Below are 15,814 nucleotides of genomic sequence, written 5' to 3'. Positions count from 1 at the left end.
TGTGGTCCCCCAAAAAATACAGTAAAATTTTTGAAGGAAGTGGTTCTGGTTCTCTCAATTTTTTTTGGTGTCACTCGGGCATTCTTTTTTGGAATTTTTCCTGGTTTTCTCTAAATCAGCTCAAGTTTACTATCTGAATTGAACTGAACATTTATATGATATGTATCTGATACGTGATAGAGATTGTGACAATTGGGATCCCTGTACAGTAATTTATTATTTATATAAACATTTTTAATGTTCTAGATGAAAAGGATGGTTTGACCCTCAGCCTTCGAGAATCACAGAAACTCTTTCAGAATGGAAAAGAAAGAGAAATACAGCTTGAAGCACAAATAAAAGCACTGGAGACTCAAATACAAGCATTAAAAGTGAACGAAGAACAGGTAAATATTTTATCATGATTATTTGTGGTAAAAGGTTGTTTATTTTAGTGAAATGGTTACTTAACTTTTTTGGTAATGTGGGACTAAATGTAGCAGAACTTTACAGTTTATATCATTTTCTACCATAAGTCTGCTTTTGTTTCCCTTACCTCGGAGGGATGGTGCTTGCATTCACCCAGTCATCTGTGATAGTCTCTAGTCTCTTTTGGGGGAGAGGAGTGAGGGTGGGAGAGAGGGAAAGAATCTTAAGCAGGCTACACGCCCAGTGCAGAGACCAACTTGGGGTTTGATCTCATGACCCTGAGATCATGACCTGAGCTAAAATTGAGAGTTGGACATTTTACTGACTGAGCCACTCAGGTGCAGGGTAAAAGTCTCTGGTCTTTTACCCCTTCCCCAAATTCTCTCTTATGGTTGGTCTTTTTGAAATACTGATTGTTTTTCCCCTGCTTAAAGCCTGACCCTGCTTTGCTTATGGGATGAGGTATGGCACTGAAATGGCCATCTGATCCTTGCCTACGTCTTCCCTTATTCTCCTCAAACTCAGTAGTGGGTGTGTTGTTTTTATGTACTTGTATATGCTGTCTCTTCTCTCTGGAAGGTCCTTTCCACAGCACACTGCTAGTTGATTAACACCCCTTGCTCAAGGGGTTTCTTTTCTAAGTCTTCCCTGCCTTCTATCACATATATATCTCTATTCCTACTCTGATACTATCATGATTATAGTTTTATGGTTTGTTTTGAAATGTGATAAACAAGGGCTACTGTTAGTATTCTTAAAAAATATTGTAGCTCTTTTTCACATTTTCTTTACTAGATTTTGCATATCAACTTTTCATGTTTGTAAGAAATCTTACTGGGATTTTGATTAGTGAAGCATTGTGTTTATGATTTTATCGATGAGTTAATCAATAAATCAATTTGACCTTTTGGAGAGGTCAAATTACTTGCCCAAGGTTACAAAGCCAGTTATTGACAAAACAGCAGCACCTAAATTTCCTGACCCCAACAGACTTACCTTTAAAGTGGTGGCACAGGGATCCCTGGGTGGCGCAGCGGTTTAGCGCCTGCCTTTGGCCCGGGGCGTGATCCTGGAGACCCGGGATCGAATCCCATGTCGGGCTCCCGGTGCATGGAGCCTGCTTCTCCCTCTGCCTGTGTCTCTGCCTCTCTCTCTCTCTCTGTGTGTGACTATCATAAATAAATAAAAATTAAAAAAAAAAAAAAAGTGGTGGCACAGGGGCACCTGGGCGGTTCAGTCAGTGGAGCGTGTGACTCTTGGTCTGGGGGTTGTGGGTTTGAGCCCCAAGTTGGGTGTAGAAGTTACTTCAAAATAAAATCTTAAAAACAAAGATAAAGTGGTGGTATGTTCTTTGGTTAATGAGATAGATAGCCATATAATGATTGGAAATGGTCCCAAGACATTAGTAGCCAAGCTGGGTGGGGGTGGCGGTGGGGGTGGGGGTGACTCATGAGAGTAATAACATTTTGGAGGAGGGTGGTGGTTAAAATTGAAGTGACTATAAAATTGTGAGTTAGGTTTTTTTTTTTTTTTTTAATTTTTTTTTTATTTATTTACGATTGTCACACACACACACAGAGAGAGAGAGAGAGAGAGAGAGAGGCAGAGACACAGGCAGAGGGAGAAGCAGGCTCCATGCAACGGGAGCCCGACATGGGATTCGATCCCGGGTCTCCAGGATCGCGCCCTGAGCCAAAGGCAGGCGCTAAACTGCTGCGCCACCCAGGGATCCCTGTGAGTTAGGTTTTGGATGAGATTTGTGGCTAATTCTGAGGATGGTTTTGTGAAAGAATTTGAACAGTGCTGTGTCATATCTGGTTCCTTATCCTTCCAGTGTCCCCCCAAACAAGTCACTTTATCTCTAAAGTAGCCCATAGCTCCATATTCCTACTCTCCTTCATCATGCCATATCCTATTATTCTATTTTAAAACTATCTGAAACAATCTCATTTGTTTACTTGTTATTGATTGTCTCTTCCCACCAGAAAGTTGTAAGAGTTTGGACCTTGCCTATCTTGTCATCATGTCCTTAAGTGCTTAGAACCTGCTTGGTACAAAGTATTCACATTATTTATTGAACAAATGAATAAATGTCCTAAGCACTTAAAACAATATTGAAATAGTCAATCTCTGGAATAGAAATGAAGAATAAGCCTCATTTGAAATTTTAATTTTTGTGTGTGATATAGACTATTAACATTTTTAACTTTTTGAAAACTGATAGCTCTTATAGAAAAGTTGAATTACTTTTATATAGTAAACGGTTATAACTTTTTAATCTTTTTATAAGTTAGAAATTGCATGTATAAGAAATAAAGCATAAATGAAAACATAAGTGGATGGTTGGGTAGCTCAGTTGGTTAAGTGGCTGCCTTTGGCTCAAGTCATGATCCCCAGGTCAGGTGTTGGGATAGAACCCTGTTGTTAGGCTCCCTGCTCAGCAAGGAGTCTACTTCTCCTTCTCCCTCTTCACCTCCCCCTACTTAGGTTCTCTCTCTTGCTCTCATAAATAAATAAAATCTTAAGGAAAAAATAAATGAAAATATAAGTAAAACAGAATCACAAAGTGTACTGATTTTCTATCATTAACATGAACTTAATGGCTTGAAACAATGCTTATTATCTTACAGTTCAGAAGTCAGAAGTCTGACATGGGTCTCACTGGGCAAAACTCAAGGTGTCAGCAGGGCTGTACTGCTTTTTGGAGACTCTGGGAAGAATCCATTTCCTTGCCTTTTCCAGCTACTGGCGGCCACTGGCATTTCTTAGCTTATGGCCCATTTTCATCTTCAGAGCCAGAAGTCACTGGTTCTGAATTTCCTGCCTCAGTTTGCCTCATTTAAGGACTTTTCTGGATACATTGGGCCCACCCAGATTATCCAGGATAATCATTTTTATTCTATGGTTATCTGATTAGCAATTTTAATTTGGTTTACGGCCTTACTTTTCCCTTGCCATGTAACATAACATATTCATAGGGTTTAGGGATTAGGACATGGACCTCTTTTGGGAGCCATTATTTAGCCTAGTACCACATTATTTTTCAACAACTGTATAGATACAGTTTTCAAAACTTTGTTTTTAGCAAGTGATCATTGACAATTTTCATTAGTCTTTCAAGAAACAGTTGTCATTTTTCTGTGAGTTGGAATTTTTTAACAGTTGGATTGCGTCCCCACCCCCCCTGGGCTCAGAGCAATGCAAACAGCACTGGGGCCAGTACAGTAGCTGCAGATTCCTTTTCTGGTACCCATACTGCCATCATGCAAAGCAAAATCCTCTATCACTCTCCTCAGATAACTACAGACTTTTTTTCTCAGAGAATAGTGTTTCCAGCAACCATGGGCCTGGTGGGTTCCAGCTAGGGGAAGTCTTAAGGAACTAGAGCCACCATAGGGAGACCCTTCCTTGTCTGTTTTTCTTAAAGGATGGTAGATTTTTAGAGTTAAAGTCCATAAGGAGAGTACAGTTAAAGTCAAAATACTTTAAACATGGCTATCTTGTGTGTATCTAACTAGATGATTAAGAAGTCCAGGACAACTGAAATGGCTCTTGAGAGCCTGAAACAGCAGCTGCTGGACCTCCATCATTCTGAATCACTTCAGCGTTCTAGAGAGCAACATGAGAGTGTTGTTATGGGCCTCACGAAGAAGCATGAAGAGCAAGTGTTGTCCTTACAAAGGAAATTGGATGCTACAGTTACTGCACTTAAGGAGCAGGTTAGGATGATTTCACATGAACAACTGTTCTAAACCAGTAAAGCTGGTTATTTTTTGCAACTGATATTTTGTGGGGTTCATAATACGGAAATTTTGGATGCTTGCAGTAGGTGTTTGTGAGTAAAACTTAAGAGCCAAATATTTTCAATCTATTAATATGCCCTGAAGGCTTAATTTTGGAAATTCTCTTAGAGGGCTGGTCAGTACTTTCTCAATTCTCACGTTACTAGTCCTTTATTTGTAGAGTATTTATACATATTGTTCTTATTGCCCTGGAGTAAATCCATACTGAAAAGAGTGAATGTTCTGGGAGCTGGTCTGAATTTGAGAGGTATCCTGGGACACAAGTTACTGAAAGCCTTTCTTGAGTAATTAACCTGTCAGTAAATTCTAGACAATTCTAGAAGTGGTTCTTGGGAGTTAATTTTTGAGAATAGTGTAAAAAAAAAAAAAGGGGGGGGGGGGAGAAAGTCTGACCTAAAATCCCTGAGATTTGTAACTTGAGCATCTCTGTGTATTATTTTTGCCCCAAAGGGAACAAAATGTAAGATGTGGGTGAGTCAGTTGGTGGGTTTGCTTGTGTTCCAAACCCCAGGTAATCACTTGAATGAATAAAATTTCAGAGTGTACTTTTCTTCATGTAATTTCAGAATTAACCCGAGAGAAGAAGAGCAGAAAAATAAGATGGGAGGGTATGGCAAATCCCAGTGCACTTAAAATTCATCCTGATTTGGGTTATTTCTTATTTATGCACCTGCCTAAATTTTTCCATGTTTTAGGTAGAAGTACAGAAGATTATGTACATAAGTACACAAGTACTGAATTATTGCCAGTAATAAATGTATACTGTCTTATTTTATTTTTATATGTATTTATATGACTTTTTAATTATATTTATTTTCCTAAATAGCTTTTTTTAATAGAAATATTGTGATTTTGATTGGTGTGAAGAATATGTGGGGAAGGACAAGGGCTATGCCAAATTATTGACAAAATCTTTAGTATTTAAGCAAATGGCATTTGAGATATAGTTTTTTTGTTTTGTTTTGTTTTGTTTTTGAGATATAGTTTTATTTATCTTGGCTGTGTTTGTGTAGTAGCATTAAAGTTAGTTGGACTTGGACAGTGGTCCTTCCTGGATGACAAGAGGGGTGGAATCTGGTTGGCTTTTCCATGCAGGGTTGAGGATAGAGTGCCATTCTCTGCTGACTTTGGTTACACAGAAGGGCTGGAAGAAATTCTTGCTGTGTTCAACCCCTGTGCTCACTCTATTCTCTGTTCTTACCACTCCCTTGACCCTCACTTTAATAGAAGGACCCTGGACTAGAACACAGAACCAAGTCTTGATTCTATGCTGACTGGGCTTCAGATACCTGAACCATAAATTGAAAGTGTGATTAAGATCTTTTCCACTGTTACATTCTGTGACTGTTTTTATTTTATTTTTTTAAGCAGACCATAGCACTGAGACTAGCCTGTGGATATAATTGCATAACTGTTTTTGCAAAGTGGTGATTCCACAGTGCTTATAGTTTCTCCTTTTGGGGATGTTTCTGAGGTTATTTCTTTTGTGTTGTCAATTTGGAATCATTTGGCTCAGCAGTATTTTTAATAAAAGGACAATCCATATTATCTCAGAATCCATATTGAGATTTCTGATTAGAGAGGTGCTGTAAAGATCAACCAGGAGATGGGAGATCCCTGCCTTTAATCAGAAAAGTATATGAGTGTATTCTATATAGAGCAGGTTGATTTCTTAACTAACTGGTAACCATACATACATTCTTCATTTTGCCCCTTGCCCTTTTTTTCTTTATAAAAGTTATTGAAGAGCTATAACGTATTTCCCTTTCAGATAAACCTTTTCCTATGTTCCATTCAGCACATCACCCAGACAAGTAAAACAACTTTTTGAAAATAGGAGCAAGGTACAAATAACTGGATAATTTAGTAAATGAACTTAAATAAGTTTGCCAATTTCTGAGGAAGGTTCTGAGCAGCTTTCACATAGTTAGCTGTGTCCCTATGTGCTATGCACTATATGCGTACGGTGCTAACAGAGTCCATGTTTACATGGAGCACATTGTGCTAGTTATACACTTTTAACCTGGCATCCCTGAAGGCAGTTTATGATTAGACGCCAAGGCTTTGATAGATCCTCTCAAATTGTGGATACAATTTTCTTTTACACGTCCGTATATGTGTTTTTCGTTTTGTTTTTTGAGAAGACCCACAAACGTGCTCAGATTTCCCAAGAAGTTCATGCAAGAGGTTCTCCGTGCAAGAGGTTCTTGGAAAAGGTTAAAAATCACTGCTTTATGAACAGCTTGTTCTTGGTGGGAAAGGACTATAATTGTAAACTAATCATATTATTACACTGATAGCAAACCCTCTCCTGGGCTCTCCTGCCTTCTGTCTCCCATTCATGGAGATGTCGTGTTCTGAGATCTCTGAATGTCAGGCTAAGATCTCCGATTATCTCTTTGATGGTAAAGAATCTTTCTTCATTCTGGTCTTGAAATCTACAGCTTTAGGTAAAGTTGTGAACTTCGGTTTCTATGTCATGACTTTTGCCTGGTCTACTTTCTAACTTTCTTTTAGTGTTAGATTTAAAGGCTCCAGTGAAACACTTTCTCTTGGCTGAGAAATTCCCACAGACCTCTGTGTGGCCTAATCCTCATTTTTCTGTGCACTAGAAATCTTGTTGAGCTCTATTTGCTCCCATAGATTCAGCTATTCTATCACCACCCTTCTCATTCAGTCTTAAAGATGTCTGCCTTTAACCCTCTTGAACTAAATGTTCTCACTCAAGCTACTCATAGAAAAGAAGGAACCACTCATTTTGTTTTTTGATATTGAAACTGCACAGGGGGCAGCCCCGGTGGCGCAGTGGTTTAGCGCTGCCTGCAGCCTGGGGTGTGATCCTGGAGATCCGGGATCGAGTCCCACATCGGGCTCCCTGCATGGAGCCTGCTTCTCCCTCTGCCTGTGACTCTGCCTCTCTCTCTCTCTCTCTCTCTCTCTCTCTCTCTCTGAATAAATTAAAAAAAAAAAAAAGAGAGACCGCACAGGTTTATTATGAGTGTAATTGGTTTCCCCTGAACTTGTCAACAGGAAAAAATGTGGTTCAGTTGATTGTTGCATTTAGTCAAGTTATTGCCACAGTCAGCCTTCTCTTTATAGTGTTTTTCATATCTCCCTTTTCTTGAACTTTCTTTTTGTCAGCTCTTAGTCTCTTATTTATAAAAGGTATTATGGCCTCCCCAGCCCATATGTGTTGTCTCCCCACCCCTTCTCTCACACACATTCATACTGTCATTAATGTTAGCCCATTCTTGTGTTTGCCATGTTATTTTGGCGCTTCAGAACCATGCTTTTCAAGCTGGCCTGGGAATCAGCAGCAGTGTGCCAAGAGGTTTGCACTGTTGAATAAACATGGAGCAGTTTCCAGAAGTTTCACTTTGCTCAGAAATTTGGTAGAAAAAATTTAAAGCAGACATGACTACATTATGAAATAGTATGCAAAATTCACATGGATTTGCAAACTAAAACAAGAGACTTCAGAGTCTCTTTCCCCTGCTTAATGATGCTGTCATTATCCTTATAAGGTGTACCTTGTGGTACTGTCCTTAGGGCATTATTAAGCTTTAGATTATCCTATGGATCAGGCCCCAATTGCCTTCTCTGCTTCAAATCTCTTTGATATTCTTCTTACTATTTACTTTCTTCAGGCTTTTTCAGGTAACTTCAACCAGTTCCTTTAATTTACTCCTGCCTATCTCATGCTCTGCTTTTTGTGTGGAATCCAGCCTACATAGTCTTTTTTGAATGAGAAGTGGTGATTTCTTCTACCTAGGCATGGGACTCCCATGGCTTATTACTCCCAAATGCATTTTTCTTTTTAAAGAAATTTGAATATATTGTATGCATGCTCCATATTTTCTATATATCTCCATATAGTTACACACATGAATGAATGGGTGCACTCATACAAACACACATACACATTTATCCTGTCTGGTTTTCTTTGTCATTTATTTTTAAAGGTTTTTTTGTTTGTTTTTGTATCACTCACTGTGTGTAAGATACTGCATAGGTACCTTCAAGGAGATTTTATTAAGAAAAATACATAAAAGGTAGAAAGAAAAATATAAGAGAAACAGATTAAGTATAAAAGAAGTTCAGAAGAGGGAGAGATTATTTTTGGCTGCTCAGTAGAATGAGCTTTTGGCTCTTCAGAATAGAGTGAGTTTCCATGTGTTTATCTGTATCCTTGCTGTCTTAGGATACAGATTGCATGGTTCAAAGTGGTCTGCCTAAATATATATACATACCCTTATAGTGACAGTGTAAAATGTAAATTGAACTATAATACATTTTCTTTGGCTTGAATAGAATCTAATTTTAGAATATCAGTGAGTTGTGATTGTAGAACAGAAAGGACTTTAGAAATTACTGAATTTAACCTTTATTAACATAATTACAAAAGAAAAAACAGATGGAGAAGTTGATGACTCACCCAAGATCATTAAAGTTTATTCTAACTCCCAGTCCTGTGCACTTAACCTTGTCAAAGAGGTGATGCTGCTCTGTAGTGATTTTATGTTTGACCTATGTATCATATTTGTTAGCTTAGTATTTAATAACTGATCATGAAAGTGACTTCTTGGATACTTTTTCTCCTTAGGAAGATATCTGTTGTCATTTGAAAGATCAAGTGAAAGAACTGGAAAGGAATCAAGAAGCAACCAAATTAGAAAAGACTGAGATCATTAACAGATTGACGAGAAGTCTGGAGGAGAGTCAGAAGCAGTGTGCCAACATTTTGCACTCAGGTGGGTGTCCAAGATTGGCTCTTGTCATCCCACGAGGCTAGTATGATGAGCAGAGAGAACATAGGATCCATGAATTATAAAAATCCAGAAAAGTTCACTAGTGACAATTTTTTTAACATTGTTAACTGTATATGCATAAAGGTATGGTGCATTTTCATTAGATAATTTAGAGAACACAAGCAAGTACAAAGTGGCAAATAAAGATAACGGCAAATAAAAATAACCAATGATCCTACTACACAGAACTATTGTTAATGTTTGAATGTATTTCCTTCAAGCAAAATTACCTACCCACACTGTAGGCAATTCCCTGCTTCTGTACATAGTGCATTTTTGAAAACATACTGAGGCCGAATGTGCAAAAATTGAACAATAAAATATGTTTTAAGGCAGATTCTCTCCCTGGGAAGTAAAAATGATTATGAAATCCCACTTTTTAGACTCAAACTGATCCTGTATTTCCACCATTTTGTGAAACTTCTTTACATTTCTTTTCCCCTTTCACACTTATCTGGTCAGTTGAAGCTAGGGAGTTATATTTTTGTCATGATTTCTTTTCTTTTTTTTTTTTTTTTTTTTAAAGATCTTATGTATTTATTGATGAGAGACACAGACAGAGAGATACGGACAGAGACACAGGTAGAGGGAGAAGCAGGCAAGGACCACGATGTGGGACTTGATCCCGGGACTCCAGGATCAAGCCCTGAGCCAAAGGCAGATGCTCAACTGCTGAGCCACCCAGGCATCCCGCTTATGATTTCTCATATGGTTTTCATGGTATTAAGTTTGAGACATACACTTTTTGTCCTTAGTTTCAGCAGTCCTTTTGTTTCTTGTTTTTATAGAATGATATTAGAGTAAAAGGCAATAAAATAATCACATATATGCAAACTGCCCTACAGACAAAACTGCCCTGTTTGCTGGTGAGTAGCTCCTACTGTGAAAATAGCTCAATGGTTATTCATTAGCTGACATATGAAAGTCACACAATGGCATATAAAGCCAATTCAGACTGTTGGCACAATGTATATAAGAGCAGCTTACTCAAAAGTTGAAAGATTTCAAAGATTGTCAGAATATTAGTGTGCATATGTTTTTGGTGGGGGCAGAATTTGGCTCATACACTGTTTGGCCCCCTCTCCCAGTTTAGTATCCTCATGTTTCACATGGCATTATTTAGTGAGCCTTTTTTCCTTGCCACTAAAGGCTTTGAAAATATGATTTTCTTTAGTTGCATAATATGCCATCATTGCTTTGCTTAACCATTTCCCAGATGCTCTTTTTTCTTTTGAGGAAGCCCAATAAAGTCCCTTTTACATGGGAGCCTTCCCCTAGTACATTTAAAACATTAGGTTACCGAAGTTTCCAAAGCATTGCCCGAATATGCTTTTTTCACATGTGGAGGTGGGGGTGGTGGAAATAAAAGCATTTCGAAAGAAGCTAAAGGCAGCAAGATGTAGTTTTCTTATTAGAGGGTAGAAATGGGTTCCAAAGAATTTTTGCTTTGGCTTTCTATGAGTTGGAACATTATGCTCCTATTAAAGGACTCTTGGTATTAAGGTCTGTAGACGTGGCTGATTTGATTCATAGCACGGTCACAGTAGTCCAAGTCTTCAACCTCCCAAGGACATATGAAGAGCCATACTAAGTGTGTGGACATGTCTTGGAGGTGTCTGGACCCATGCTTTCTGGGTCCCACTGGTTATACCTTCGAGCTCCTAGAAAAGTAATGAAATGGTGATAATGCAGAACTCCACCTTCTGTAGTCTTCTGTACATCATAGGTACTTTGTCCCTTTACTTTTGGTGTGTTCTATGATTTCCCCCCCTCCATAGGCTCAGTACAGGAGGTGGCTCAGCTACGGTTCCAGCTGCAGCAAGCACAAAAAGCACACGCTATGAGTGAAAACATGAACAAGGCTTTGCAAGTGAGTGTTGCCACCTGGAAGAGACTCTGTGGGTAACTGAATTAGGCAGTGCTTACATCACTTTTCTAAACCTTGGATTTCTCTATAAAAGAGGTGGTTGGCCCATCTCCAGACCAGGCAATGAGAGTTGTTCACAGTCTCACCCACATAGGTAGTCAAGCCCAGGTCTGTCTGGACTGCAGAGCCAGGGCCTGTCCACCACCTGTCCACATCCCCACCCCCCATCAGTCTGCCTGTCTGTTGCCTCCATGTGGCATGTCCTTTCATTTATGGGTATATCCCAGAGATAAGTATATCTACAGGTGTGGGAGACCTGCAGTTTAGCTGCAATTCTCTCACATCCTCCTCCAGCGCTACTTACATTTTCCACTGGAGGAAGAGTTCCAGTATTACCTCTGTTGGAAAGACGTATTTTGCCTTTTCCCACCGGCAGACTAAAGTACAACACGTTCTTGGCAAACCGGTCTACTCTGTCTTCCAGGAAGCCAAAAAGTGCTGCCATCAGTTTGTCAGCTCAAGGGACACTTTTTATGGAGGACAAAAAGTAAGGGAGGGATGAGAGAAGCTCCTTATGTTTGCTTTCTCATTCATTTATTCCTTGGTTCATTCAGTTTTCTGGAAAACCTGATATGTGCTAGCCTTTCTAAAGTTATATAGATATTTTAATTATGCACCCATGTTCGTAGCAGCATCATTTTAAAGTTGTTATTTGATGTATGTGAAGAAGCCTTTCTGCTTTCTGTTGATCATTAAAATGAATTTAGAAGCATAGATAAATGACTGATTCCTTCATGTAGGAAAATAATTGTCAACAATTTTGTGTTTTAGGAAGAATTAACAGAACTGAAAGATGAAATTTCTCTCTATGAATCTGCCGCAAAATTAGGAATACTTCCAAGTGACTCAGAAGGAGAATTAAATATAGAACTCACTGAATCATATGTGGATTTGGGTATTAAGAAAGTCAACTGGAAAAAATCCAAAGTGAAGAGGTATTAAGCAAATAGTTTACTATAGAAGAGTCTGCATTAATAGTACTGAAGAGACATGTAAATGAGTGGCACCAGGCATGAAATGAGAGCTGACTAGGGATTCTTGAATGTGGGACAGTATGCCTTAGTTATTTCTAATGAGGTGTAAATGTGTGAAATAAAAATGAACAGAAACCTCAACTATTGATATTGAACTATCTTCAGTACCAATAGACATGTCAATTTCAATAAGGTATAAAATGATTAAAGTTAAAATATACAGAGTAAATTCTATGACTGAGGTTATGTATCTTTTATTATTGAGGTAAGGATGTATTATTTTTATTTGTACTGTGTGTGGAAGGCATTTATCAATGGCATGTGAAAAAATAAGCGTTAATTTTCCCTAGGATCTTGACTGTGATCTTACTTTTAAAATACGGATTCTGTCTTTTATACCACTGTTTGACACAGATGCTTTAGCAATCTCATGAAAGGAACAGAGGTGAAAAGGGTGGGGTGGTGGGAGAGGGAACACATTTTGGTACTGTTAAACACTTAAGAGCTGAATGAAGGACAGGATGTATATTTTTGAAGCACTTGCGGTCTGGAAGGTGCTATGCAAGGCTCTAGGAGTAGAGGACAAAAGATGAGGATGAAACTCTCCCTCTAGGGAGTTCACATGTGTGTGGGCAAGGAAAGGGAGGCATACTTGTGAGCAGCTAAATGCTGTGTGCTACACATTATCCTGGATATACAAAGAGGCATCTATCCAGTCATTCCTTCTGCTGGTGTGGAAAAAGGATGAAAGATGGATATTTGGCAGAGATTGCATTTAGGCTAAGGAGAGCCTTTCTTGAATACATATAAATGTCACACTTGCACCAGCAAGTGTATAGTTTCAGACTGGGTACCATCATTTTTGTTCCATGAGAGTGTTTACTACCTGTTATGTTTACGTATATGAATCTCCTGAAGGGTTTGCTCTATAATAGATTTTAGAAGTTAAGTATTTTAATCCTGTGATTTCATTTTCAAAATAGTAAGATGACATTCAGAAAATTGAAATATCAAGTGATCTGGTAATCCTGTGAAACAAGATGTTAATTCGGTTTAATAAGGCTCCATTTATCTGTAGGGTCAATCTTTAGGGACTCTCATCAACAGATTACAGATACAATCCAGAAGGAAGCTAGGATGCCAATAGCATAACTAGCATATGTGCACAACTAGGATGCCAATAGCACAACTAGCACCCTCAGGCTCTTATTGACTTAGATTTGTGTTTGTATCTCATGAGTTATCTGAGTTCCTGACTGCAGAGTAGCTGGGGCAGAGGGTTAGGAGGTAATACCAGTGTTTTGGTCAGATAGCCCAGCCTTAGCAAGGAGAGAGCTACAGAACTATAGCTGTGATCTCCCTCAAAATGCCCACAGACATGATCCTGTTATTGAAAAAAGCCTTCACCTTTGGTTAATTAAAGCAAAAAAAGGTTGTATGTATTATAAATCTATAGGTAGATTTACATAAAAGTTTGAAGTTAAGATGTAGTTATCTGGAAAATTTACTACTGTGAATGCCTCGTTTCCTGTTAATGCCAGATTAGTTCTAAATGGCTAGTGGAAGGAGCATGGTCTTTACATCCAGATTTTGTTTTGATTTGTAGTTTTGCCATTTATCACTGGCTTTGTGATCCTGGGCAAATTTCTTGGCTTTTCTGAGCCTGTTTTTGTATCAAGTTTTTTTCTGTTAAGTAGATTATAGATGTCTCTTGGAGGTTAAAATGAGGATTAAGGCATAAAGGGCCTCATATAATACGTTCTTGCACATATTAGGCATTTAAAAAATAGTTATTTATTTATTAGAGTATGCACCTGTGAGTGGTAGAGTGTGGGGTGAAGGAGAGAGAGAGAGAGAATCTCAAGCAGACTCTCCACTAAGACAGAGGCCAACACAAAGCTGGATTCCAGGACTCTGAGATCATGACCAGAGCCAAAATCAAAGAGTTGGACGCCTAACCAACTGAGCCACCCAGGCACCCCGCACATACTAGACATTTAGTCATTGATAGCTATTAATATTATTATTTAGTAGATGATTGGCTAAAATATAGCATTCATTTTTCATATTAATTCTTTTTTAATTCAACATATACTTTGTAAAAAGTTTTTGATCTTCATTTCAACCTTGGAGAAACATCAGATCTCTATTTTCATTTTCGGGTTGGGAAAACTAGTTCTCAAAGATCTGAACTCTTTTTGCCTATAAAGAGAGACCATTAGCAGCAGAACCAATACTTGAGCCCAAAACTTTATTGTCATGTAAATCTGTTGGTTTGTGTTTACATGACAAACCTTTTTAATTTCAACTTCATTCTTCCTTATGTCTTCTATTTTAGAGGGTTAAAGATTTAGTTCATCTCAAAAAAATTTTTTCTCTAGTTATTATTTTACTTTGAGCTATAATTAACCAGGGAATTGGGAAAATAATGCATATATATGTTATATAAAAATTATATATATATGTGTGTGTGTCTATATGTTTTACCTTTTCAGGTAGACTAACTTCATCACGATAACTTCTAAAATGTATTCTGCTTCTTCCCTTTGTATTTAGTTAGTACTCATAGCCAAAATCCTATAGTAATATAAAACACAGTCCTATAGATATCCAACCTGAGACATATCACATCACTGACATAGTAAAAGGACTTCTACCACATGTAGCTGGGAAAGTGGAGAATAACTAAGCACAGAATGAGTGGTCATTGAGATTTAGCTAGAAGTCTCTGTCTGAATCACAGGGTTTAGTGAAAAAAAAAAAAAAGTTAGCTTTTAGTCATCCCACCCACCAGCAGTTTAATAGATATTCGGCTTTGAGGAAAAAGTAAAAATATTTATTCGTAGATCAAAGTGAGAGGAGATATAGGAGAGAAGAGATTTGTACCTTTTCTCTGCTGGATTGTGATTCTTAGAACAAGAGGAAGCCACAGTTTTCCCAGTGTCGAGAATTTTAGTTCTTTGTTGACTTGAGCTGCTTTCAAATCACTGACCCAAATATTAGCGGCTCCAAGCTTTTATTCTCAACTACCACCTCCCTTAAGCTACTGCCTAGTAAATTTGAAGGGTTTAGCCTCAGTGTTCTATTTCACATTCATGGAATTTGAGTAGCTAAATCTGCATGCAGCTTGCAGACAGCTTCCCCTCTCCCGTATTATAGTTGGCTGCGAAGCTCAAATAATAAACATTTAACAAGTGGAATGCCTTTTCCCTTTGGTCTTCTCAGCAGGCTTCATAAGGGACTACAGTTTATTTGGACTTAGGGGAACTGACTTCCACCGGGCTCAGCAGGACTGGTCACCACTGCTGACTTTTTCCCTTTTGGGAAAGAAGAGAAAATTATTTTAGCAAGCACTTTCCCCACTCTCTGACTTGGCTCTCTCTAGGAGTACATGATGTGCTATTTCAGTGGTCAGCATTCAGTAAGAAAAGAAATTAGGGATGCCTAATTTGTTAACTGAGCAAAGTAAGCATTCTGTTAAAAGTTCACCGCATCTTACAGCACAGGAAGATGCATTGTAATATATTTTATATTTCTTATGTAATTATATTTCTGTGAATTATATTTTTATCTTATATTTCTGTATAAATAGAAGTGGCTGAAGTAGATGAGTTCTATATAGACATACTTACACCATATCTATTACCTATACAGGTGTTGTGTATATTGATAAATATGTAGTGTATTACAAGGAACTCCTTTGATAATGTAACATCTAAAAACCCCGAATATTTTGTTCATTCTTTCTCCTTTCCCCTCTGTCACTCTGTGTGTGTGTGTGTATAACATTTCATTTGGAATCCTCTGAAACTGAAGAACAGTAAAAATTAAACTAAGATACTATTATTTATTTCTTAGAACTACCTTTTAGGTTTTTAGAACAGTTTTAATTAT

The 15,814-nt window shown here is 38.1% G+C and overlaps 1 protein-coding gene across 4 annotated transcripts in view; it reads left to right on the top strand.

Annotated features, from left to right (window-relative positions):
- Positions 1-15,814, top strand: part of CEP152 (centrosomal protein 152) — an 88,830-nt gene that overhangs the window by 20,266 nt on the left and 52,750 nt on the right. For all 4 annotated transcript variants that reach the window (XM_072808379.1, XM_072808377.1, XM_072808378.1 and 1 more), the window contains 5 exons: positions 247-386; positions 3,927-4,127; positions 8,815-8,962; positions 10,798-10,889; positions 11,718-11,881. In XM_072808379.1, the coding sequence (XP_072664480.1) occupies positions 247-386; positions 3,927-4,127; positions 8,815-8,962; positions 10,798-10,889; positions 11,718-11,881 (745 nt within the window). The remainder of the gene's footprint in view (positions 1-246; positions 387-3,926; positions 4,128-8,814; positions 8,963-10,797; positions 10,890-11,717; positions 11,882-15,814) is intronic.

Source organism: Canis lupus, chromosome 32 (genome assembly GCF_048164855.1).
Source record: "Canis lupus baileyi chromosome 32, mCanLup2.hap1, whole genome shotgun sequence".
Classification (NCBI taxonomy): domain Eukaryota; kingdom Metazoa; phylum Chordata; class Mammalia; order Carnivora; family Canidae; genus Canis; species Canis lupus.
Note: the sequence above shows the minus strand (reverse complement) of the source record. Positions and strands in the feature narration are given on the sequence as shown.